Source organism: Erithacus rubecula (assembly GCF_903797595.1).
Source record: "Erithacus rubecula genome assembly, chromosome: 5".
In the NCBI taxonomy this organism is placed as follows: domain Eukaryota; kingdom Metazoa; phylum Chordata; class Aves; order Passeriformes; family Muscicapidae; genus Erithacus; species Erithacus rubecula.
The window spans coordinates 21252380-21278047 of NC_136687.1; the positions used below are offsets into that span (position 1 = coordinate 21252380).

Here is a 25668-nt window from a genome sequence, read left to right on the forward strand (position 1 = left end):
TGAAATGCACAGAATGTATGTCTGTTGTCAAGTGTAATTCAGAAAACTGTGGGTAACCCTCTAGTACATGAGATTTTGTAACAATGAAAAAGCTGTCCTGCTGCCTTCCCTGAAAAATTTCTGAGCCATTAGACAAAACTCAAGAAGTCTGTGTCTGTAGATGCTCTTTGTGATCTTTGTAATTTCTGTCAATTAAACTGCTTGCTTTGCCTTAGACCATAAAAAAAAATAAATCTGTGGTGGTTGGTAGAATGTGGAAAAGTACAATTTCATATTAAGTTGTGTATTTTCATCAAAGAGGTTACATAACATGAGAAAAAGAAAGAGTGATACCAAAATACTATTCTAGGATGAGAAATAAATTAATAATATGCAGATAGTAATAGACGACTTGCTGGTACTTGAAAGCTGAACCAGTGTGAGAAGACAGTTTGGCAACCCTACCACAAAACAAACACTTGAAATGAAGCATTTTGAAGAAAAAAATCTGTGTTCTAGATATTATGCTTGAAGGTCATAATCCCAGGAAGGAATAAAGCTAAAGTTTTCTTAAGAAGATGAATGATCATCATCATGATCTTTTCCCTAATCTCTACAGGTCAATCAAAAAGGCATTTTTTGAAAACTGGAAACATGTAAAAGACGTGTTTAGGTAACCGAGGCGACCATTAATTCCAGGTAGCTGTCTGAAGCACAAATACTTATGGTATAAAAGTTTGCCTTTGCATTTCCTTACCACACAGACATCTGCCTGTTTACAGGAACATGTAGGGCTAATTAACAGTTCAAGCTGGGACCGAAGTTTCTCATCATCGCCCAAAACCTGATTGAATTTCTTCACAAAATCTTGTGCTTTTCCAGGATCTGGAAGGTTTTCTGTATGATTAAAAGTAATTTAACATGAGGTAAATTAGCAGGCTGAGATTCCCAGAAATACAGTTTCCAGGAATGCTGCAGTAGTTTATAAAATGTTTATAAAAAATTATTAACACTTACTTGCTATGGTCATCAGCTTTCCAAACATGGCAGCACTGTTTGCTTCTGACTGAGGACAACAGAAAAAAAAGACAAACAAATCAGCAATATCTCTTTTATTAAATACATCTTTAACCTGATCCGTTAGTTCTTCTGCAGCACTGCTTTCTACTCCTGAATCTTATGTTTTATGTTTTTAATTTAATAATAGATACTGGAATAGTGTAACTATCATTAGCAGCTATTACAAAAAAAGGGGAAAAAAATCTTTGTGTAACATTGAAAAACTGCAAAAATTCATTAATTCACAAAACGCGTCAAAATCAGGAAAAAGACCCCAATATACCCCAAAACAGAAAATTCCCACAAGACCACTTTCTCACCAAAACCTCAAAGCAATGCCCTTTCTATTTACCAAAAGTAAAATTCCAGTACAAATACTTAAGAATTTGTTTTTTCTAACCAACGAAGAAAACACTGCTTTATGTTACAACATATCCCATTTTCAAAATCTCTTAGAAAGTAAGAAAGAAAAAAGTTCTGTCAAAAGCAAACAAAAACCTTTGAAACTTTTAAAACTTGTTCCAAATTCTTGGGCAGTACTGTGAAAGAATGATCAACAGAAGAAGGTCCTATACCTTTCAAGCATTACAGAAAGCAATTTTGCTTCGGAAGAATGGAATGTCATCTACATACAGAAATCAATGAATAACAAAGTTACACTGAACAAACGATAGAGTATTAACCCCCTCCCCCCCACCCAGTAAATTAGTCCCATAGATCCACTGGATAAAGTATAAATATTTTCAAAACCGTACAGTGGGCTGCTTATGCAAATCCAGCAATTCTCGTACATGACTCCTTAGCATGTTCTGGCACTTCCACATCTCATTCAGTGCTCTGCAAAAATGGGAAACCAGAAAATAAAAATTCCTTCATGACAAGAATATGCTGGATGTTTTATTAAACAATATTGATTCCTTATTTATTTTAGAAGTGCTAGGTAAACTCAAAACCTACCAAATATTAAGAACAACTATTGAAAACAAGATGGAACTGATTTTGTCCTTTTACAGAACATCATCTCATTTATTCTTCTAGGAACAATTTAACATATGCAGGACACCCATAGCATTTCTTACAAGCACCCAAATATTAAACAGGCTACCATCAACTAGAATTCAGTTACAGGTACTGTCATCATGGTCCCTAATACAGGGCAAACCTACAAATCATCACTTGTGCACTTTCTGCGTTGTTCGCATTTGATGGAAATGAATGGATAAACCGACTGTTCTCAAACATCATGGGATCTTTTCATCTAATGGACGTGTTGGGCTTGTACATAAAAGGGATGTATGTTTTCAAATACTATGCTACTTGCAAATAATGCCAAGCATCCATTATTTGTATTTTTATTATATAATACAAGTAAGATAGCAGAGATATTAGAAAAGCCTAAGAAAGCAAGTATTTGTTGAATACACACTATACTTACTTGACAGCATTTGGATCCAAGCTAGCATACAAATAGTACAAGCACTTCATTCGCTCTTCTGTTTCCAAGTTGTGTGGAACAAGATACTGAGCAAAGATTTTCTCTACCAGTAATCTGCAGGAATAGAAGAAAAAAAAACGAGAAATCACTACTGTACATGACAAACAACTGCGATACCTTTCAGACAAGCTGAAAAAACAAGAACTAGTGGAAGCTATTAAAACCGGATTTTTCAACAAAGAAAAAAGATAAAAAAGTAGTGGCCTTTTTCTCAGCTATGAGGATTCCTTCCACTATTGATAGAAAGATTAGCAAGAACTGGTCCTTGAGAGCTTTACCATGTTCATTCACTTTCACCTCTTAAGAGGGAGTCACTTGTCACCATACAAATTCTCCTTGCCTTTAGGATCTGAGAATCTCCCTTTGTTTATTTGAATATATAGAAGGAAGAACACAGATGGTAAAAAGCTCAAATAAAGGAGAAAGAATACAAGAATATAACTCAAAGGGGAGGAAAAGTAAAAATCTGAAGTATCCTTGAGGGAATGGTTAAAATTCAACTGTAGTACTGCAGAATCTACTCATTCTAATACACAAGCTAAAAATCAGCACTAGAAGGGTGGAGATGAAGGAGCACAAAAATGTACACAATTAAAGGGGTAAAAGGGAAACTAAGTGAAAACAAACCAAATCAGCAAAAGCCATCTCCAATTATCTTTTTAAAATACACATTTGAAGTTTTACATTAAATACCAACTTTGAACAACAAAATACAAGTAGTTCATCTAATTATAGCCCCCTATGAAAGAACATTCAAATGTTAATTTAATTCATACTAATAGCTGTGCACAATGTTCAGCTATAGAATTTTATATTTATTAATATATATTTATTGAGTTTTAGAACTTTTTCACTATATACCAGTGCACTAGTACTAGCAAGAACTCTGCAAGTGTCTTGTACAGAGACCACAGCAGCACAGATCAAACACACCTTATTTCTGCTCACACAATTTATTTTCTTGAAAGAAAATTCCAAGAGATATGAGGGCAAGGCAGACGAATAAAAGGATTACCATGGTTATGCATGCAACTATCTCAAGACAGCCCATTAGTATTAAAGAAAACTTGGCTTTGTCTCTCTAAATGTACACTTTCCTACTCATGACTCCATGAACTAAACTGTTTGGGGAACAGATCTTCAAATCTCAAGGGACTCCATCTGTTTAACATCCTAGGAGATAGGAGGCATCAGAACTCTTACCGATTTACAAACATTGCTCTAAGTCCGTGTCTCTACAGAAACATGCTCTAGAAAAGCTGTCAATACAAATGGAGAGACTGCACTATCCCCTTTCTGGTCCCAGTTGGATAAGGGTCAGGATTTACAAAGTGGGAGTAACTGCAAGACACACTTCTCTCCTGTAAAGAAAGTGACTGGCTAGCCTAACAATAAATGGCAACAGGGCACATCTGTCCCATTCACTACACAACTTTGACTCATCTTCTGTCCACCATCAAACCCGCGTACTGAAAATGAGATGTAATCATGGAAGAAAAATCAGAAACTTCTCAATGCAAACTAAAGTATATTTTAATGATATGCTAAACTAGCTTTGTATAAACTATGTGAAGATTTCCAGATTTTCAAACAAGGTGCCAACTAATCAAATATGTAACTATGGCTTGCTTACAATCAGCCAGATGAACAAAGTGAGAACCTTCACCACTGCAATGCTTAAAAATTTAGTATCAGAACCGGCAACTGAAGGAGGCTACTGGCCCATTCAGACTAGTCACCAAGATAACAGAACAGACTCAAGTAGCAGGGTGCATAAGCACAGCACTCCAGAAACACTGTCAAGAATTTTCTGAGTCTACCATATTAAAAATCTAAGCTGAAATTCTGCCTTTGTATGATCTCACAGCTTCTCTCTTTCTGAAATACTAATAATAATCTTCTAAAACTTTGGCCAAAATACTTTTTTCAACACCAGAATGGTATTTCAAAAAACCAAAGGGACTGAGTGACAAAACAGAGATGAATCAAATGTGAAAGCACCTCTGATGTCTCTTCAGCTTTTGGTCTACCTAAATGTCCCTACCCAAAAGAGAGATCTATATGCATGTACTGTGGGGTGTGGACACACATCACACTCACAGATGATGCATTTTAACAGCTTGGCCTCTGGAAAGCAGTAAGGCAAGAAATGGCATAGTAAATGCCATATTTGACCATTTTTTTCTGCACAGTAGTTAATAAAAATCTGCTATCAGCACAGATCTACTTCCATCAGTACATAAAAATGACTCCATGAACAGATAATACAACAATCCTGAATATGTGTATACATGTCTTAATGATTAATTAAATACACCATACATCAACCCATAAATACAGAAAAATAAATACAGCTTTCACAAGATAAGCATATATTTTCAGAGTATCTCTTATCACTATACAATTAAAATTAGGAAGACTTAGATTGACTCACTTGTCATCAATGCTATTTTGATAATATATGTGCAAAAGTTTATCCTTTATCCAGCTCACTTTCTCTGCAGCATCTTTTCCAGCCTCAGCATGAAGACAATACTTCTTGTACAGCTGGGCAAGACCCATCATAGCTTCTTTTCTTACTCGCCACTAGAGAGGGAAGAAATTAAAAGAATTGGGGGAAGTGGTTTTGGTAAGTAAAAAAATAAATAAATACCGTGAAGCTGCAGAAGCATGAAAGATAAAATAGCCACTTTCAAATGTCCTAAATTTAGACACTTCAAAAGCTGGAAAATGCTGTTTGAAGCCTCTAGATGAGAATTTGCAAAGCCTGTGAAGGGGTTTCCTTGACAGTACTATGCAGATTAAATATTGTCAGTACCTAGGATTTCAATACTTCTCCATGCTGAGCAAAGAAAATCTGGGAGCTAGGCAGCAGAAAAGAAGTTAAGTACAGCTTAACATGTATGCCTGAGTAAGTGTATTACTGAGTCAGGATTTGGAAGGCTTATTTATTCAGAGACAAGCACCAGAAGTGGCAGACTTCTTTCTTCCCATTGCCTTGCCCCACCTTATAGCACCCCTAGACACGGGAGATGTGGAGCCCAGGCCAAAGCAAACCTGCTAGGCTTGAACTCTTAGGCCACTTTCCAGGACAGTGGGAGAGGCCCATTCTGCTAAAGCCTTGACACAATTGCTCTAGAACCACAGGGAATAAGGAAAAAAAAAAAAATAAACAAAAAAACCCAGAGTATAAGAGCTACAGGAGGAGTTCATGGGTTCTCAATCTTGCTTTTGGTGGTCATGCTTTATTCCCTCAAGTAAATAACAAGTATCCCATTATTAAACAATTTAACAGACAAGATCCATAAGCCTTCCTGTGCTGATTTGTGTAAGGAATCATACCAGAGGATTAACTGAGGTTTAATTTAGGCAGCATAGTGTCTCATGAATGATTTACACAGTAAACCCCAGAAGACACTTGTTTTCCCACATCATTTAGAAGAAATGTATGAAACTCAAACTGAAAGAGATAATTTCTTCCAGAATACACTAGATATCACTTTTGGCCTTGAACTCCCAAGGACTAACAATGCTCAGATAATTTCAGCCTATGAAGCATAAATGTAGGTACTATTATTCATACTGTAACTTCCTCAGTCTTGTTAAACTGAAGGCTTGACTCAATACCACTGAGGTACTGTACATTTAATTTCTTAATAGTTTTACTGAATTATTTTCTTTTCTTGAAGGGCAAACAAAAGACAAATCTTCAAGATAATATGGCTCATGCCACCACAAGACAACAGTAGCTGTACGAGTAGGTTGTAACAGTAAGATGGAAAAAATAAACTTATATATATTTTTTGTTACATACTTCTAAAGTATTAAAACCATAAGTGACAGGTCAAGATAGTAATGACTTTGATAGAACATAACACAGTAATTAGTTCTCATGAAAGGGAAAAACTTTAGCTATAAATAGATGTTATTGTTTAACCTTTCTGCAGGAATTTGTTTGCTTCTGTTGCAATCTGAAGCACATTTTAAAGAAAATAAAGGCCTGAAAGGGAAACATTTTCAGAGAAGTATTAATATTTTTCTGCATTCAGATATACCCTTCTAAAGCAGCTGATAGCTTCAGCAGATCTCCTATATGAGACAAGAATAATGTCAAAACATCTCAGAAGAAAACAAAAAATGATTTCTAGAAATGATTCCAGAAAATTTAAGCCTAAAATGAAGGAGTAACAAGGGGTTACAAAAGAAAAGATGTTTGGATTGCCAATAGAATTCTGATTAATGAAATTGCTGTAGAGTAGATCTCAGACCATGCAGAAAGGCAGCTGCAGACTGACAATAGGAGACACTGGACCAAAACCCTTAGAGAATACTTTGAACACCACAGAAGCAAGTCACTGAACAGAAAAAAAGAATAAGATGCTTCTGAGAATTAAAGCTGTAACTGCAAATAAACAAAGAGGAAAGTAATAATCAGTTCCAAAGACAGGATATGAATAAACACAGGTAACAGAATTACCACCCTGATTTAATTAACAGAAAAATTTTGAAAACCTTAATTCCTTGGTTGATCAACATAATTAAATTCCTCCACTGATGACTGCTTGGCTGAGTTTTGAAAAAAATTGCTATTGGAAGTTCAATACAATCCCTTATCCAATAGAATAACTAACCCATTCCTTTCACAAACATCTTATAATCGGTCTCCTTCATCTGGAAAAAGCCACAATGGTTTTCAGTACAGGTAAAACCAACACACATGCAGAAAAATGCCTAAAGAGGAACCAAAAACGGGTGTATGATGCTATGGCTCCTCACTCTTTAGCTTTGACTTCAAGCTGATGATGTGCAAGTAATTTCTTATTAAGGGCCTGAGTCTCTACTTCAGGAAGACTGTTGGCAGAAATGCCAATGAAGTCAGCTGTCAATATTCTCACAACTTCTCACATTCCTAAGATAATTCCGGTATAATGAAAAGAGTATTTTTTTTATTTGTTTTTAAAATGTCTCCTAATTATTCTGAAAAGTGAAGATGTTGCAAAGACTTTTGAGGCAGTGTCCAATGGAGCTTTCCTAAGAACAAGTATTACCGAAAACTAGATTTCAGTTTTTGGGAAGCATCTGTTACCAGTTACTTTTCCATCTGGAGCAATAAAAATGGATTTGAAAACTACTGGTGCAAGTGGGGTTTGTTAGTTTGTTTTAAAATGGTTGTTGTTTTTTAAATAATTTAAATTTTAAATAATTACAATCACCATGCAAATGTCTATATAGATTAAATCAACTAAGGATGTTCCTTAAAAAAATACGTAGTGTCTTTTAGTCAGAAACTTTTAATGTAGAAAGTGTTTAGACTATCTTTACCAATACTGTGTCAACTAGAATATGGTCAGGAGAAAGAAAACTGATCACTTCAATGGCATACTGGTTAGCACAATTTAATTTTTTTCCCTGCTTTATAGAGGTAAGAGGCAGAACTGAAATGATAGGTTGGCTTTTTACTTCAGCCTGTTGGACAAGCATTATTTTCATAGCAATAGTGATACTCATTTGATAGATGACTGCACACCTAAAATGATGAAGTCAAAGTGATGAATGATCATTTAGGAGTTTGCTGTAGATGTGTCCAACAGAAACCTAGCTACAAAGGGTAAATAGCTAGCAAAATCCACAGCTTTTAAAGAAAAATAATAAATAAAATAGGTAAAATGCCATCAGCCTGGAATTGAGAAAATCCTACATAGAAAACATAAAGATAGTTGCATGGACATTATCAGTGCTCCTCTCCCAAATTGGAGAAAAATCCTAAAAACAAACACATGAAAGTTTACAAGTCCTTGATCTTCATTTTACAGCACTAATCACATTTACCAACACATCCTGTACTGCTAAGGTCTAGTTCAAATGCTAACTATTTGTTATAGCAATTTCTAGTCAGTGCTCAATTTTATTTTCTCCTCAGGATATATTCTCATTAAAGCTCTCTCCAGAGATTTTTACAAGAGAAACATCATGTACAGATGAAGTTATTAGTCACTGGTTGCCAGAAAAAGCACCTAATCTTGAAATGCAACATATCAAACCTATGACTGGTGTGACATGACTTAGTCAAACATATGAGGAACATTAAGTGCTGCCACACTGATTTAAAACCTCACAGAAAAGACCTAGCTGTGTAGAAATCAGTATTACAGCTGTGCAGCAATATCTGACAGCCTCTTACTGACAGCAGCATGATAAAGGAAAACAGACACTGTGCTGAAGACACAGTAACAATTATCCCATTCTTACTAGGTGGAAATCCCAATGGGAAGTGGTGGCTATACTAAAAGTTTTTAGATCTCATATATGATCTTTTGGACATGTTTAGCAGCTGAAAAAGAAGGAAGGTGATCTGGATCACTTCTGAGAAACAAGCAACATCAGGATCCAAGTAAAACTAATTGACGAGGTGCTTTATCAGTGAACATACTCAAAATCAATATTTCTCTGTGTAAAGATGACATCCTTTGCTCAAAATCCACTATAGTAACATTCTCATGTAAAGGGGAACAAAAAAAGGTAAAATTAAAAAAAAAATTAAAGTAACTAGCTAGAATGACACAGGAGGTATCCTTTCTATAGCCTATCAAAAAATAACAATGATAAGGAAAAAAAATCAACATGACTACATAGTATGGAGAAGTCTACTATTTAGCATCACCCTTCAAAGAGCATGGAGCCACATCCAAAAAAATGTAAACAGGAAACAGTATAAGCTCTGGCAAATTGAAAGTAAATCCTTGATGAAGCATGAGCAATAGTTTCAAAATGAAATTATTAAAAGCACACTAACTAAACATTTTCACCAAAGGTTCCAGAAGCAGGAAGCCTTCCAGACCCTTTCTATATGACTTAAAGAAAAACAGATTTATTCCAGGAGAGAGGTCTAAAGAGGTTTCTTAAAGTTTCATTAAGAGATATTAAAAAAAAAAAAAAAAAATTTAAAACATTAAAGCAAACAGGAACAAAATCATTAAGACCAGGTCATGACCCATCCATGACTTTTACAGGAATTCAGACATTATATACCAAATACTAATTACTCTATTATTGCAATCTATCCATAAACAGATCGAAGACAGCAAATGTGAAAGGAACCAAAGGGTCTGAAAAAGAACAAAGTGCCACTTATCAAAACATCTGATTTTGAATGGGCAAACAGGTTGAAATAGAACAGTAATGACAACAAAGAGCTGACAAAAATAAAAGAAGCTGAAAAATAAGTTATGGAAATGTGTCACTGAACTTCATATAATGGGAAGTTATACCTAAAAAAAAAGTACCTTTTAGCAGACCCAGAAGTACATCAGTAAAATACATTAGGATCTCAAAAAACTTTCAAAAAAGTCCCATACCAGATGGCCTTTAAAATAAAAATTCTGTTGAGAATTAATTATTAACTAAAACATAGGGGAAAATGAGTGAAAATAAATGACTGATTTTTATGATGAAGGGAACAAAAGAAACCTACAAACAAAGTCAGAAAAGAATCTCTGACCTTCAACATATGAAAAATTATTGCAAAGTGAACTGAATAGTGTGCATAAAATTTACTGAGGTAGTCAGATGTAAATTGTAACTGAGAATTGCAGAAAATGTCATGTACTGAATTGTTATGATACGAAAAGGAAGAAGTTTTGATAAAGGACAGGTTTTCCCACCAGCATTAACTGCACGTACAGTATTTGGCAGTATACCATCTAAAGTTATTCAAGAAAAACACTGACATCAACATGAATGTTTTCCAAACATTCAGCTCAGTGCTCAGAAATAGCAGAAGAGACAGGCAGAATATTTCAGAATAAAAGTTATCATGAAGTATGTACACAACACAGTGCAAACTGTGAATGCCATTCAAAATCAGATGTTCTGCCGAGTGGCACTTTGTTCCTAAGTCTGGTCACCTTAGTTCCAACAGGACAGAGAACATCCAGACAAGAATCAGCAGAAATATGCAACAATCAATTTGTGTCAAAATTAATCAGGTGATTCTTGAGAATGGAAAACAAAGAACTAGAAATGATATGGTATTCGTGTTTATTAAATATAAATGAGTCAAAGAATATTCATTATTTTATGTAATCCAAGAACTATGAGATATCCAGTCAAATCATCAGACAAGTTTAAAAGCAAACAAGTGAAGTTACTTTTCCCAAACATGCATTAAACCTGAATTTACTGATGCATACGGCATGGAGGCTTCTAAAGAACAAATAAATTTAAGAAAGAACCTGATAAATACATGGAATAAAGTTCTGTTGAAAGTTATTATGAACATGTGCCAGCAGACTTGAATCCTTAAATCACAAATTGTTGGAAGCCAAAACTGACCACTGTGAGAATTATAATGGGTTATAGTGACCTTTGGCTTTAACATGTGACCATTCTTATGTTCTTACAACACAACTGTGTTTGTCACAACTCAATGACCCTATCTGCTTGACAACACTTGATTGATGCCACCATAATATGGAATTTTCATTAACATGCTCTCATAAGAAAATTATTTTTTCCTGGCAGTATTCCTGTTAATAGTCAACTCTGAAGATTCTCTGATTCTTTGGCTTTTTTTATTTCACTTTGACTGAAGCATACTGGAAGCAGATAATTGCTGAAAATACAATACTAACACTTACCCGTTTGTCCAGCGTTCTTTCCCTTACAAAGCCAAGCAGCTGGTCATTGACTAAAGACAGATCTCTCTTGCCCGCAGTAATAATTGTAACAATAACATCATGTCGAATGGCTTCTTCTGGGTCATGTGATCTAACCTTCAAATACTCTGTTATGAGCAGAAACAAGGAAAAGCTTGGCTTTTTTATGCAGGTGTGATGTATTCTGATTTATTAATAACGTTTAATCAATTAAATGTCAGTCATATCACAACCATGCAATCTACTAAATATACAGCTACCCACAAGAAACATCAGTTCTGATGTTTTCTATGTTAAATACAGAATAATTAGATAACTAAGTATCAGAAGAATACAGGAGTGATGTGATATTTTATAGTGTGATAGCTTTTATGATAACCCCATTTTCTAGAAGCAAGAAAGTGAAATAAAGTTGACTAAAATATATTGTAAGGGGAGTTGAGGGAATAAGAAGAAACAAAGGGAGAGAAACTCTTCCCAGAGAGTGAAAAATGTAAATAATAAATCAAAAATACTGACAATTATAAAATAGCTTACATCAAAAAACAGCAGTATTTTCAGTTAAGCCTGAAATCTGCTCATAATTTTGATACTGTAGAGAAAGAAGGAACTTCATAGTTTAGATGAGAAAAAAAGTATTTTCTGAACTCAGTGGAACAGACCAGTGGGGAACTCAATGACTGGTTTCGAAAACAAGCAAGGATGTTGCACCAATATTTGCTTCGCCTCACCCAAAGTTTCTTTAGAACTTGAAATTACTTCAAAATTCATTCTGCAATGGGTAGCTTTTTAACAACTCACTCTGACAAAGTCCACACAAAAAGCACATAATCCTCTTTCTAATAACTAGCACTTGTCTTGAAGAGACACCAATTAGTCAGCAGATACCTCTGCCATCCAGCATCAAGCACTCGACTTGATAGATTTCGAACTACACTGCAATGTACAAAACAGTTACACAGTTCCGTGCTCATTCTGTAGATTATTCTAAACCCCTGTATGAGCATCTCACCAGTGAGGTCTTTTGCTAAGTCTGGATGGTTCATTAAACAATGACTGGCGAATTTCACACTCTCTAATCTCACAGGGACATGGATATCATTGAACCTAGAGGGATAGAAGATGATGAATGTTAATTTTTAATTAGCTTTGCAAATCAGTACTATTCTCTATGTAATAACATGTGTTGATAATATATTCTCTGAACTATCAGAATACTTTTATATGGCAAAATTAGAGAATATAAATGTTTTGAATTTATCTCCATAATGTACCACATACAACTATCTGTTATTTCTTGTGAAATTCAGTAAGGACTAAAATTAAAGAATGAATATGGTGTATGTGGATAAAATGTTGACCCAATTGATTTTGCTCACTGATTTCTGAACACAGTTCTCCATACAACATCAACAATGTGTGTGTGTGTATGCACACATAAAATCACAGAAATTTAAACTGGCATCAAATAGGAACCATTCGAAAGCATTCACTTTTTAAAAAATTATGAACTTCTACATTTACATAAAAGAAAGTATTTCTTCACTCAGGTAAATGCCAAGCAAAATAGACTTGCAGATACAGTTGAACAGTATGAAATTTCAGGCAATGCTGGCATAACTATTGTGTAAATTCTGCTATGCATATAATGTGCTATCTAACTTATATGCCCATAGCTGCAGCAGTCCTTCAGGCTTCCTCCTTCTATAAAATATAACTGAAGGCAGTTTTCTGCTTTAAAGATTTAATAAACTAAGTAGTTCAAAAACTAATAGTTACATCCTCTAAAATGGAAAGCCAATGGAAAATGCAATACTGTAATAAAATAGAAAAAAGAACATAAAAAACCCCCAGAAATTCAGAATTGTATCCCATTTCTCCTACCGCCCAAGAAAGCACTGCCAAAGTGGTCGATTTTGTGTGGCCAGATCAGAATCTTTGGAGCCAAAGAGTTTAGCCAGAAGTCGAACAACAGCCAAACGTTCTTCTCCATCATTGCTCTAAAATTCAAAACATGAAAAAGGAACTGTACACTATTATCCATAATACCTTAGTAAAAATGTTCTGTTTCTGCAGGTTAGATTAGAAAACAAGTTTAAAAATATTTCCGATAATCCTCATTCTCTTTAATTATCTTATTGGATTAATATGAGGCAAAATACACAAACACCTGTTAAGATAATGCATTGCAAACATTGAATAGCTGTCTGTGCTTTAAAAGGTCATTCTCCTTCAGGGATAAAAACCCATACAAAGTACCCCAACATACATTTGACAATATAAACAATTAATGATTTGTTTTAAAACTATTTTATTAAATTTGAATTTTTTAAAGATTATTTTATGTGTGTGGCAAAGACACCAATTAAATTGTTTTAAACACATATGCACTAATGAAAGCTACATGCAATTTCACTAAATGACTATTTCTTGGTTACTTTTGTTTGTTGCAATCATAGTCTACATGTACATCCCCACATACAATCCACTTACAATCCTAAGAAAGACAAACAGCTTTTTAATTAAAACCCCCACAGACTTCTAAATCAGGATAAATTAACTATTTCTAAGGATTCAAAAGCAGTCAGCAGACAGTATCAAATCTGATAAAATATTAGGAAATACTTCCCCTATTATTAAAACATTATTTCACAGAAGAAAATCAACAGTGAAGCTAGCACATTTGCATTACCTAAGATAAGCCAACCACAATCTAATTACTTTATAAATTTTGGGTGCAATCCAAAGACTAAGTACATAAAGCCTTTGCATTAGACTGCATTAATTTATCATCATAATGATTATATATGTTTTGTGTGCATAATACATGTTTGCAAGCACAATAAGCATATAATTGCATACACATTTCTAGTATCCCTTCTTTAATATTATATTTGCCTTCAAAATAAAGCAATAAATACAGAATTTTTATCCCCCTAGTAGAACACTTATTAAATCTACAGTTCTGCACTCTTAATACCCCATAAATTTTACTGATTGTCCAAAGCTACCCTGTAACCCACCTTCAGCTTGAATTCCAGCTGTGGCATGACAGACAGTAGTAAGTGAGGATCTATGGCAAAAAGCTCTTGTATCAAGTCAAACACATGTTCTGACAAATCACTTACTGAAGACTTTCCCAGTACCAGAACCTGGTTAAAAAACTAAAATATCAACAATATTATGTAGTAGTATATTTTCCACCATTAATGCAAAAATTTTTTTAAATTATTTTAATGTAGTATCAGTAACGGTTTTACATTAATGAAAGGCACTCAAAGCACAATTTCTTCATTACATCAAAGCATTTCACCCTTACAATTTTGGCAAACACCCTTATCAATTCAGTTCTATTAATTCTATCAAGATAGTTTAATACATGACAATTTGATAATTTCAAATCTCTTATCTCCCAAGCAAAAGTAACAGGTATTAAAGAACTTAACTCAAAATGCATATTCATCCAATACAACATTGACCAAAAAAAAATCAGCACTTTAAAAAAATGTTCTTATAATTGAAACCAAATCCAACTGAAGATCATCAAATGCTGAAAATGAAGGTTCTCTGCTTCAAATCACTTTTAAAGAATGCCAGATGTCTTTATGTTATGTCTTGCAATATTTGTTGGGTAATGTATCAAGGTCATTAGTCATCTAACAGAAACCAACCAAAGTAGTCTAAATTATAAATTACTTATTTTTGGATTTATATAAAGTATATTAAAATTTAATACTTCCTATTAACTATTATGGGTTATTATTATTTAAGCAGTACAAATGCTAGAACAAAAAAAGGTATTACACACTTGAAAAGGAAAGTAAGGGAAATAGTATTAAATCAACTCAAAAGTTACCTTACTTATCCTGTTTTCAGATATGACTCTAATTAGAAAGCTTAAAACAACAGGGATTCCAAAACCAATAGAATGTGGTAACTGTTATTTAGACTTCTCGAGCTTTTAAATACTTATTGATGAATCTTTTACAAATCTGCCTAATTCCCTTTTAAACTACTCTGAATTTTATTAATTCTATTGCTACAGCACCAAGGAGAGGCAACAGAATGGATTGGACCACACTCAAAGACTGCAGTAGCTGCATTAATAGGCAGAACATACAACACATTCAATGAGAAGGAATTGCAATTTGAAGGAAGCCTTTTAAAAAGCATAGTTCTTTTACTCTTTTACTATGACTACAATCATAGCAGGTTTAGGAAGGAAAGAAAATCTACCGAAGTGCCAGCAGCTTGAAATGCTTCATCCTAAAGTGTGGTATGAAATGGGGCTGGCTGGTTGCTGGACATATGAAGTACTAATAATTCCTTTTGTTGTAACAGGATTTTTGATGGTCACCTATTTTCACAGCCTAGATTTAGGCTTAACATTAGACTGAGATGGATAAAAAAATAATTTCCTCTTTGCATATTTGAAATACTCCACGCACTTAACAACCAAGCCAACAATATCCTATTAGAAAAATTGTAGCAGCTTCTATAGACAAAATTCAAAAGACTAAAAATTCCCATCAAATCTCCAATAAATCAAGACAATAACAAGAACACTTGTTACTTGGTAACACAGATTAATTAATTTACATACATTGGCAATACATGGTTCAATGGTCTGGACGGTCCTTTTCAACAGGACTTTTGCAAGATCAAACGCTTGTTTGTTAAGGTTCTGAAATAAAGAAAATATAATAAAATTTTACAGAGTTTTCCCATGCAATAACAAGTTTTGAAGAAACATTATCATACCTCCATACACTGCACCAAGTCTGGCATTGAGAAATTAATGAATTTACATTTAAATATTTAAAAGTGGTTTGGTTTGCCCCTCACAAACTCATTAAACTGTTGCAAGCTCAGCCTCGTCTAGAGAGTAAAATTGTGCACTACTTCTCCACAGACTAAACCATGTGCTCTGAGACAGCCCACAGTGAGACTACAGACAGCACCTACACTTGGGCAAACTTAGCAGTTAACTTTCCAAATACACATTTGATTGTAACATGACAAATCTGAATACTGTTTATATTGTTCTTGAGCAAGAAAAAGAACGTAACTACAAATCTGAAGAATGACTGTTCAAGTATGTACAAATCCCATATGCAGTATCACAGATTATCTAAGAATTAACTCAACTTGGAGGAAAAAAACAGATTTAGATGAGCTGATTGCTCTGAAAATTACAAATCACTGCAGACAATATGCAAGTAAAGCCTAGGGATGACTGATTCTTGGAAATACAATATTTGGCAAGTCTAATTGAGAACAACTCCCTCATATTCTTTTAACTAATGAGGTGACACAGACAGCTCATCAACAGATAGTAAAGAGAAACAAGTGGCCAAAGGCTCAAGCAAATATTTCCCCAGTCCCCAAAGCACTAAACTGATGTCTCATTATAGAAGACAGACAGATTTGTACAAATTCTTCTCAAAAAATATCCCAACACTTTCTCCCCAGACCTATCCAAGAGTAAAATCTTGTTCACTGTTATGCTGGTATTAAAAAGTAAAGGACTGCCAATCTGAAACTTTAAAATACATTTTCTATGGATCTTAAATACAGATTCTTCCAAACCCAAATCAACAACCCAAATACACACACAAAAACAGAACACCACAATACCAAAGAACCAAACACCACAGCAGCCTAGAAAAGTAATATATAACTTGATAAAACAAATAATCACTATTTTGATTATTAGGAGAAAAGAAACCTTGTGGGGTCTGGATTACCCATGCAGGAAAAAAAAAGATTTTTAACCCCTTAAAATGTTTTTAAGGAATAACTTAAGTAAGACTGAAAGAAAAATGTTCACTGAGTAGCACTACTTTTGAAGTCAATAAAAAGAACTACAATTTGAGGCCACAGGTCAAAATGTGAGCAAAATGTGACATGCTACTGCTATTGAAAACCTGGATTTACTAGGTGAGAGTCACATTAGCACACACAGAGAACAGTGTACATCACATTATCACTTTACTAAGAATGGACACACAAATCAATATAATCTAGAGTCAGAGGCAGACTGTATATCATGTCTAATTAAAAAAAAAAACAAACAAACAACAAAACCCAAAAAGACTGCATCATCCAAAACACATTATTTCAGCTTCTTTACAAAAATAAACATCCATCAAGTCTTGCCAGACTGATATTTTCCTTATGTCATAGCAGAGAACGACTGGTATTTGCTTTGCATAGACCTAAACCTATTGCTATTGTATTCATCCTACAAGAAAATCAACTGTGCTCTTAAGGCAACTGTGCTTCTGATTTACCTAAAGACAAGCAATATAACCACATAATTTTCATGAGGATCTGTTCAAGAAAGGAGAACATAATTACGACAGTCAGACTCTAGGCAGATCAGACAAAATAACTTTCTCCTTGCAATCCTTTAAGTGCTGTTGTTACAGGAAACAAAGTAACACAGACCAACACACTGACCAAATTACAATACTGAGCACTGACTACAGGATATCATTTGCTCAGTCATGAGCAAATGCCAGTAAGAGTGGCACCAGTCCTCTAAGTGATACTAAATACGCATTACAATCCAGTATTTAACCAGGTTGATATCCCTCTTTATCAGAGCCTTATTTCTTCATTAGGCAAAACCGTAACAATGTTAATGTTAAAGGATCACATTCACTTTTACTTTGCCTAAATCAAGTAGTCACACCACACTGCAAAGTTGTACAAGGTTTTACTAGGCCTTAGTACCCTCAGAGCAAAGCCCATCATTGCTCATAGCATCACCTCAGATCACCACTCTCTACTTCCATTTCTTGTATCTACTGCCTGTAATTCATCAGAAGCAACGTACAAAGAACAGTGTATTTTCACAAGGACTCTAGTTGTAGGAGTGTTACCTATTTCAATGAGACATTATCCTACTGCTGTCAATAAAAATGATTTGTTAGAATGGTATTACTGTCTCATGATTACGACAAAAGGAAAGTAAACTCCTCTCAGACAAGAGATACTTTTATAAGCTTGATGAGATTTCACAGGTAAATGACAATGGCCACAGCTTAGTCAATCCCATGCTACATATTTCCATGAATTCTCCCTCTTTATGCAACCAAATTAATAATCCTTGCTTTTATGTACTAATTTAATTGTGTAGTCATGGATAAACCTTAATTTTTGTAATTATTTTAAACTAACAGATGAACAAACAAACACTTGGTAAACAGAGTACAGTTAATCTACTGTAACTAGTAACTGAAACTTACAGTACTACATCCCATTTTTGACAAGTACAAGTGTTTTAAAAAGGGAATTTTCTTGGTCAGTGTAAGGCATCACCAGCCTGCACCTCATTTTCCCTTATTTTACAGCTAAATGAGTTGTATTAATTCTCTTTTTAAATTTATTACAGCATTTCAGTTAAGTACTTCAAAAGCTCATGTGCAGACCCTCTTCAAAGAGCACAACATTCCTCTAGCAAGGGAATGCTTGTCAGTGTTCTGTGTCAGTGGAAGGTGTGGGAAGCACAACAGAAAGGCAAGCTGGGGAGAACAGCAAGACACCACATAAGTCTTCTTAATATCTTACCCCGCCCCTCTTTTATTGAATTAAAAATAGTATTTTTATAATAGTATTTTCTCTATTTAAAAACCTTAGCATATCCCAAAAGCAACTACCTACAATCCTTAAGATAAATTGTTTTTCTATTGTATTTGCTTGAAAACACACACTCCATTTATGTTTCAGTACAGAGATCCCGAGGTGGCACAATCTTCTGGTATTGAATAATCTAGACATGGCTAATCAACAGCACCAAGTAATTCCCACATGAATGTGAGAAAAAGAGTCACAAGAGCTGAAGTGTATAAAGAGATAAACAACATGCAAAAGGCAGTAAGAATTATTGTTATTATAACAGCATACTATTAGCAGACCTTGTGTGCAGGAATGAGGTTAATCAAAATTGAGTCCAGCAGCTCCTGAGTTACTCCATCGCCTTCCATGATGATAGAACTCATCAAATCCAGCATATGCATTTGTACCTTCTGGTTGTGGCTATTACTAAGATCATAAAGAATATTATCAGTATTAAATTCTCAGACTCTGGCAAATACTAACAGTACAATCAAGAAACAACATCTAATGCTGTCCAGTTTGCTCTCCCTTACACTCTCCACATCTCAAAAGTATTTCATGTGCCTTTCCTCTCTTGTATAATGGTTCAAAATTCTAGAACAACCTAGCTCTGCTTTAAGCAAATCAAAATAAAAAAGGACAATAACAACCAATACAAAAAAAAAGTAGAAAAACTAATCAGAATGAAGTATACTGCTGTAATATGGTCAACAAATTTTAAAACATCTACTTTCAGACATACACCCCTCCATACTGTCAGTAGTTCACACTCATCTGCTTTCCTGGTAGCTCTTCAGTTAGAGAAATAAAGACTTCTGTTCAAACATATTTATCTGTAGACTATGCAATGATTCAGTCTACCCCCAAACCTGATGGCATTTTGACAGTTAATATAATGGAAGCAATTCAACTTACTTGATAACTGAAAAAAGAGTCCTAAAAAGCTGAATAAAAATGTCATTGCAATCTTCCAACTCAAAGCAGATGTTGTAAGATTTGACCCAAGCTAAATTCTAAAAGAAAAATTAGGATATTTAGGCTAGTACAACTTTACATCAAGTAACATAAATACAATCATGCTAGCTATGGGCTTTTTTCTATTTAAGGAAAAATAATATACAATAAATGCAAATGCTTTGGGAAAAGAGACTGGATATTTGCTTTGCATATAAAGAGCTCCTAACACAGAGAGGCTTTGAAAAATATATCCAGAAAAAGCTAAATACAGAATGATCTGATTTCTTAATTATAAAAGCTGATTTGCAGAACTTTTTAATATAATAAACCTTATTTTTTCTTCATGCTATGAAACAAGACAATTTCAAACATTATGTTTTAAAATTAAATATCTTGTTTATAAATGAGATACTACTTCTAAAAGCACTCTGAACCCCATCACTTAGCTCTTGTCAAGAGTATGGTTTTACAATGTTTTTAAGCAAAAATCTTACATTCCTCCTCCCAACACCAATATAGGCCCATCTGCATTTTAATCAGCCTTTGAAACTTTCTCTCTTGATGAAAAACCTCCAACGTATGGAATTGTGAGATAAAGGCCACAATTTAATAAATACCAATTGTCATACAGATTGACAGATTTTATTAAACACAAGCAGCATTATAAATACTGAAAGAAGCAATTCACTGAACTTCCATGAAACTGGTGTGATTTACACAGTAGAAGATTTTTGCCAGGCGTAGTGGCACATCAGGAGAACAACTGATTACACTTCTTAAGCTTACAGAGCTAATACCATCTACGTTACAAGTTAAACTACTGCATTACCTCTAACAAGTAAAAGTATCTGTTAAATTGAGGGCTCTTCGTATCCTCCAAGCCTTTTAATTGTCTTGTAATAAACAAGAATATGTCCTGTCAAAAAACAAAGTTTATAAGCTTTATTCAGCAGAAAGTGAAAAAATAATCCTTTAGTACTGACATCTATCCACATTTTCAAACTCATAATGTAAGAACATTAAATTGTCTTTTTTAGGTACTGACAGAAAGCTATCACCAACAGAGACACTGGCCATCTAGCATTCCTTTACACATCTCTGGCCTTGAAGTATTACACTGACTTACAGGATTAAAGCAACTAATAAAATTCAGTATACATAACATTTTTCTGGTGGTTTTGGTTTTTTTTTTTTAGGGGGGGGGAGGAAGGGGGCTGTTTATATTTTCTCAGTAAGAATAAGGTAGGAGAAAATCCTTCATTTTATGAAGTATTTTTACCTTAAGTTTGTCATGGGAAGTATATGGAGCTTCAGGAGCATAGATACGAAAGATATCAGCCAAGCAACATGCTACAAGGAGGCGCACATCTTTATTGGGATTCCTGAGGAAGAATTCAGATGCAAGGTGCAAGGCTAATGGGAGATACTGCTGCTTCTCATCTTCTGAGTCCTGGTCCATATCCATGAAGGTTTTTACCACCATCTGAAAAACATTGGGAAAAAAATTGAGGTCCTTCTGCTTTTATTCCTTATTACTAACCAAGACTTTTAAAAAGGATGCAGTGCTATCAATACATGTTCAGCTGCATAATCACAATTAGTGCTAGAATTTTTTTGTTAGGACAAGTATCAGAAAAAGGGAAGCGCTAATCTGATACTTACAGGTTTATTGAACTTGATATTTCAGATTAAGACACTGAAAACCACGCTGCAGTTCTGTTTACTTTGTCAATCTTCACCTGAGGTACAGCACAGAAACTGCTGTGCACAGATGAGGTTGGAGATGGCAGCATCTCTTCCTCAAGGCGTCCCATTGCAATTCCAAGTGAGGATCATCTCAGTGTGAATGGTTTGAGGGGCTGTAAGCCATCTGGCCTAACACATGGCTACAATACAATGCAGCTGCTTCAGAGCTGTGCCAGGACTAAAGGAGCCTAAGAGGCCACTCTCAATACTCAGCCCCTACTGAGGTACAGACCTCGCAAAGTATTTTACATATGCACAATCCTTCCATCTAGTTCAAACAAACTAGATCCTGGATAATTTAATCCCTCATGAAAAATAAGTCTTAACACTGCAGATCTCTCTTTCTGCATATTTAGAGCTGTGTCTTTAGCCTTATTAACATAATGTAAAAAATTAACCACATGGTTTCCTCACTTCTAGCACAGCTAAGAACTACTAATTCCTGTGAAATGCCACCAAAATAATTTAATTATTATATAACCCCAGTTAATTGAAACTTCTCAACATAATGATTTAGCAAAACTGAAAGTTAAGAATTTAATTTGAAGAAATAAAAAGTTACAGATTTAACTTTTGGAATACTGTTTGCTAAAGGATGAGAATGACTTCTAGGATGTCAGCACAGAACAAGCAGACATGCCAGAGACTCTCAGAATGACCTTAGTGAAAATTGGTCTCTGTGTTCCCTTCCTCTATGTTACCTTGAGCATCCTTAGAGTTAAAACTGTGAAGGACAGGCACACACTGCATACCAATAGGATTTGGTATGCCCACTATAGACATAGTATACACAATGCACACAATGAAGAGATACAAGAGAGAACACAGAATGATAAATCTTGATGGGTCAAATTCACCCCTAGAATAATAAGAGTAAAACACAAAAGAAGACTGAATTCACACAGCTAATAAATACATCTCTTACTCTAACCAGAATTTTTTTATTATGGTGTCATTCAAATGATTCTAGGGTTGCTTCTCCATTATTAAGCATGTCCCTATTTCCAACATGGAAGTGCTGTGTTTCAACATTCTTTCCTTCCTGAGTTTTGAAATACAGCTTTAAATGCAGATCTTATGAATTAAATAAATGTTGACAGCAACCTCTCCTACAGTACATTACTTAAAAATCCTTCTCCATTTCTGGAAATGTGTAAGTATAATCCAATTTGCCACAAAGACAAAAAAGAGGAGACAAAAGACGAGAAAAACTCTACACAACGACAAACAGAAAAAAAAAAAAAAAAAAAGAAAAAGAGAACTTTACACCTACAGTCCAGAAAAACACAAATTACATCTTATTGGTCTGTTTTCTTAAAAATATTCTTAAGCTTTTAAAACCCTAATTGAAAGCACAAAACACATTCTTCTACTGACAACTCAGGTCTGCCCTGTTACAGGGCCATTTGTTGCTGTGTCCTGAGGTGCATCAGGCACAGCATCACCAGCTGGCCAAGGGAAGGGATTGTCCTGCTCAGCTCTGCACGGGTGGCCTCACCTGGAGTCCTGGATGCAGCCAGAAACTGATCTGCTAAAATAACCTGATAATGAAACTGAAAACCTAAAATAAACTCTATAGATACGAAAGGCTAAAGTCCAAATAACTTAAAGTTTTGAATGCCCAAACTGGAAACCACTCGTTGCCATACTAAGAGTTTTTATTCCTCAAAAAATGGTCAAACTGTAATAGGAACTCACTACTTTTTCAGATTACAGTAGCACTGTCTAATTCATGTCTGGCTGCACAGTTGATAGTTCTACTATCTAGAACACTTATATTCAGTTATAAAAAAAGCATACAGATTTAGCAGCTTTCACAACAAAGATCAGTTACTGTACTCTGTGGAAAAAACGAGACAGAAGGATATTCTGTAATAATATTAATGTAACATCATCCATTCCTTTCCAAACAATTGAGCAGACAATTTAAACACTAATTCTAGCAAATGTAAACATAATACAGGTATACACATTTATGATTAAATTCATTCTGCATCACTTTTGATTGAATGCATCTCCATTAATTTGTCACATACTGGTACTTTAGTTAGCTTGAAAAAAATAAGGCATTATAACTTTTCTAGAAATTCACGTTATTGCCATTTTTACCACAGTACCCTGAAATTCTAATTATCAAAGCAAAATTTTACTCTCCTAAACTCTACAAATAAGTGAAATGATCGGATTGTAACATTGAAGAAATGCAAATGCCTTCACTCAAATTAGTGAGAACAGCTAAATGAAAATTTATGAAGCCACTCTCAGCAGGTTATGAGCATACTGAAAATTGAAAAGTTAAAGCCTTCAGGAAGGTGTTCATCTGATTGCATCAACCATGCACTATGCAAGCCAGTCACTCTGTGTTACCCTTTCACCCAATGGAGAGAAATATACAGCCCCTGAGTTCAAGCACAGATGTCTATGATGACATCTACAGATGTTGGCTCAGTTGGCCCTGGAACTCTGCACCAACCATGGAAACAGCTCAGTGAGACTAGAGGCCTGAAACCAGGTAAAATGAACAACACTGCAGCTTCTTGTGAGACTGTCAGCCTTTGACTGCACTGAAACACACGCGAGGTTGCCAAAGGGCTCTTCACACTGCCCACATCCCACATGCAGCTTACATGTGGCCTGTTTCCAAAGATGAAATCAGCATGGTAGCTTGCCCGTGTGTGACTCAGCTGTGGCTCTTGTGCAAGAGCTATGCCTCAGACAGGAATACTAACTTTTGCTGTTCCGATTTGTAGGATTTAGGAAAATGGTTTTCTGGATCAGGAAGCCCATTTACTGCTGAAACATACTGATGCCTCCAGAAATATAGGGGGCAGAAATATATAAACACCAAGAGAGGATAGGGCAATCAGTAGAGACAGAGAAAAGACTCAAACCAGCAGCTGCAGAGGGGAGGAAGCAGGCAGATCTAAAAAAGTCTTGCTGTAGTTGGCAGGACAAGCATAAACCTCCAAGCCAATCACAGCAGGGGGAAGGCATGTACATGTTGCATTTGTTTTACTGTTCTTACACCAGCTTATTCACAGGATTCCAACAAACTTTGGATTATAAGAAGACCAGGGAAAAATACTCAGCATTTTTAAAAACCCTTTGCAATCTCTGTAAGAAGAAATTCAACAACTGAGAGAATTTTATATAATTTGTTGTAACAGGGATGTTACTGTAAATTAACTTCAGTACTAGGATTAAATTACAAAATATATTTGAAAGTAAAACTTAACCAAATGGATGTGAACTCATGACACTTCAAGAGCTAGGACAATTCACGGAGAGATGCCAAGAAAAGGCTGAAATCACAGCAGACCCAAATAATGCAATTCTGCCATCAGAGTGTTTTTATATCTTTCCTCACACAATTTAAGCAGTACCACAGGTCCTTGCCATTAACTATTTACAATAAATTATATTTTTATCTCAGATCTCACAGTAAAACTTAGCAAAATATTTCACAGACATGTCTCTGAAAAAAAATACTTCAATGCAGTGAAGATTTAGGATGAGAAGTCTTCATCAGCCTCATATCAGAGTCCTAAATATCAGCCAGAAGCACCAAACAAACATGGAAAAGAGACATTAAAGTGTGAAGAAAAAAAAAAGAAAAATACTCAAATTGGGATGACTAGATGATTGTAATTTCAAAATCTTTAAACTCCTGACAAATTAAATCACAAATGTAGTAACACAGGTTTTGTTGGCTTTTCTTTAAACTACAAACGAGCAAAATTATCCCAAACAATAAACTATACACACACACAGACACCACCCAAGCTAATGCCCAAACAAAGGAGAGAGCAACTAAGGAGAAAGCACCACATATTGAGGTAATAATCAAGAAATGACATCTTGCCAATAGATCCAATAGGCTGATACCAAAAGAATTTTATAACACAAATCAAATCTGCAAGAGGCAAATAAGCCCAGAAGCCAAGAAAAACAGGGTAAAACATGAAAAGCAAATTACTTTGATAGCCCTTGTCTCAAAACAGCCCATGTCTTTTTATTAAAAATAATCAACACTCTATACAAGATCATGACAAGAAACTTAGTTTGAGTGTCCAGAACAGCATCACATTGAGCCACATGGAAACAGAGGAGCTTGAAAAAGATGAAAATTAGGCCAATATTGTGTCCACAGCCCCT

General features: G+C 34.8%; 1 protein-coding gene across 2 annotated transcripts in view; it reads right to left on the bottom strand.

The window, feature by feature from the left end:
- PDS5A (PDS5 cohesin associated factor A) overlaps window positions 1–25668 on the bottom strand; it is a 77169-nt gene that overhangs the window by 24918 nt on the left and 26583 nt on the right. For both annotated transcript variants that reach the window (XM_079305746.1, XM_079305747.1), the window contains exons 3-16: window positions 21047–21250; window positions 20597–20683; window positions 19726–19823; window positions 19110–19236; window positions 15791–15871; window positions 14211–14351; window positions 13072–13187; window positions 12200–12294; window positions 11170–11315; window positions 4968–5119; window positions 2474–2587; window positions 1794–1875; window positions 997–1045; window positions 737–876 (exon numbers count right to left, since the gene is read on the bottom strand). In XM_079305746.1, coding sequence (XP_079161872.1) covers window positions 737–876; window positions 997–1045; window positions 1794–1875; window positions 2474–2587; window positions 4968–5119; window positions 11170–11315; window positions 12200–12294; window positions 13072–13187; window positions 14211–14351; window positions 15791–15871; window positions 19110–19236; window positions 19726–19823; window positions 20597–20683; window positions 21047–21250 — 1632 coding nt within the window. The remainder of the gene's footprint in view (window positions 1–736; window positions 877–996; window positions 1046–1793; window positions 1876–2473; window positions 2588–4967; window positions 5120–11169; window positions 11316–12199; window positions 12295–13071; window positions 13188–14210; window positions 14352–15790; window positions 15872–19109; window positions 19237–19725; window positions 19824–20596; window positions 20684–21046; window positions 21251–25668) is intronic.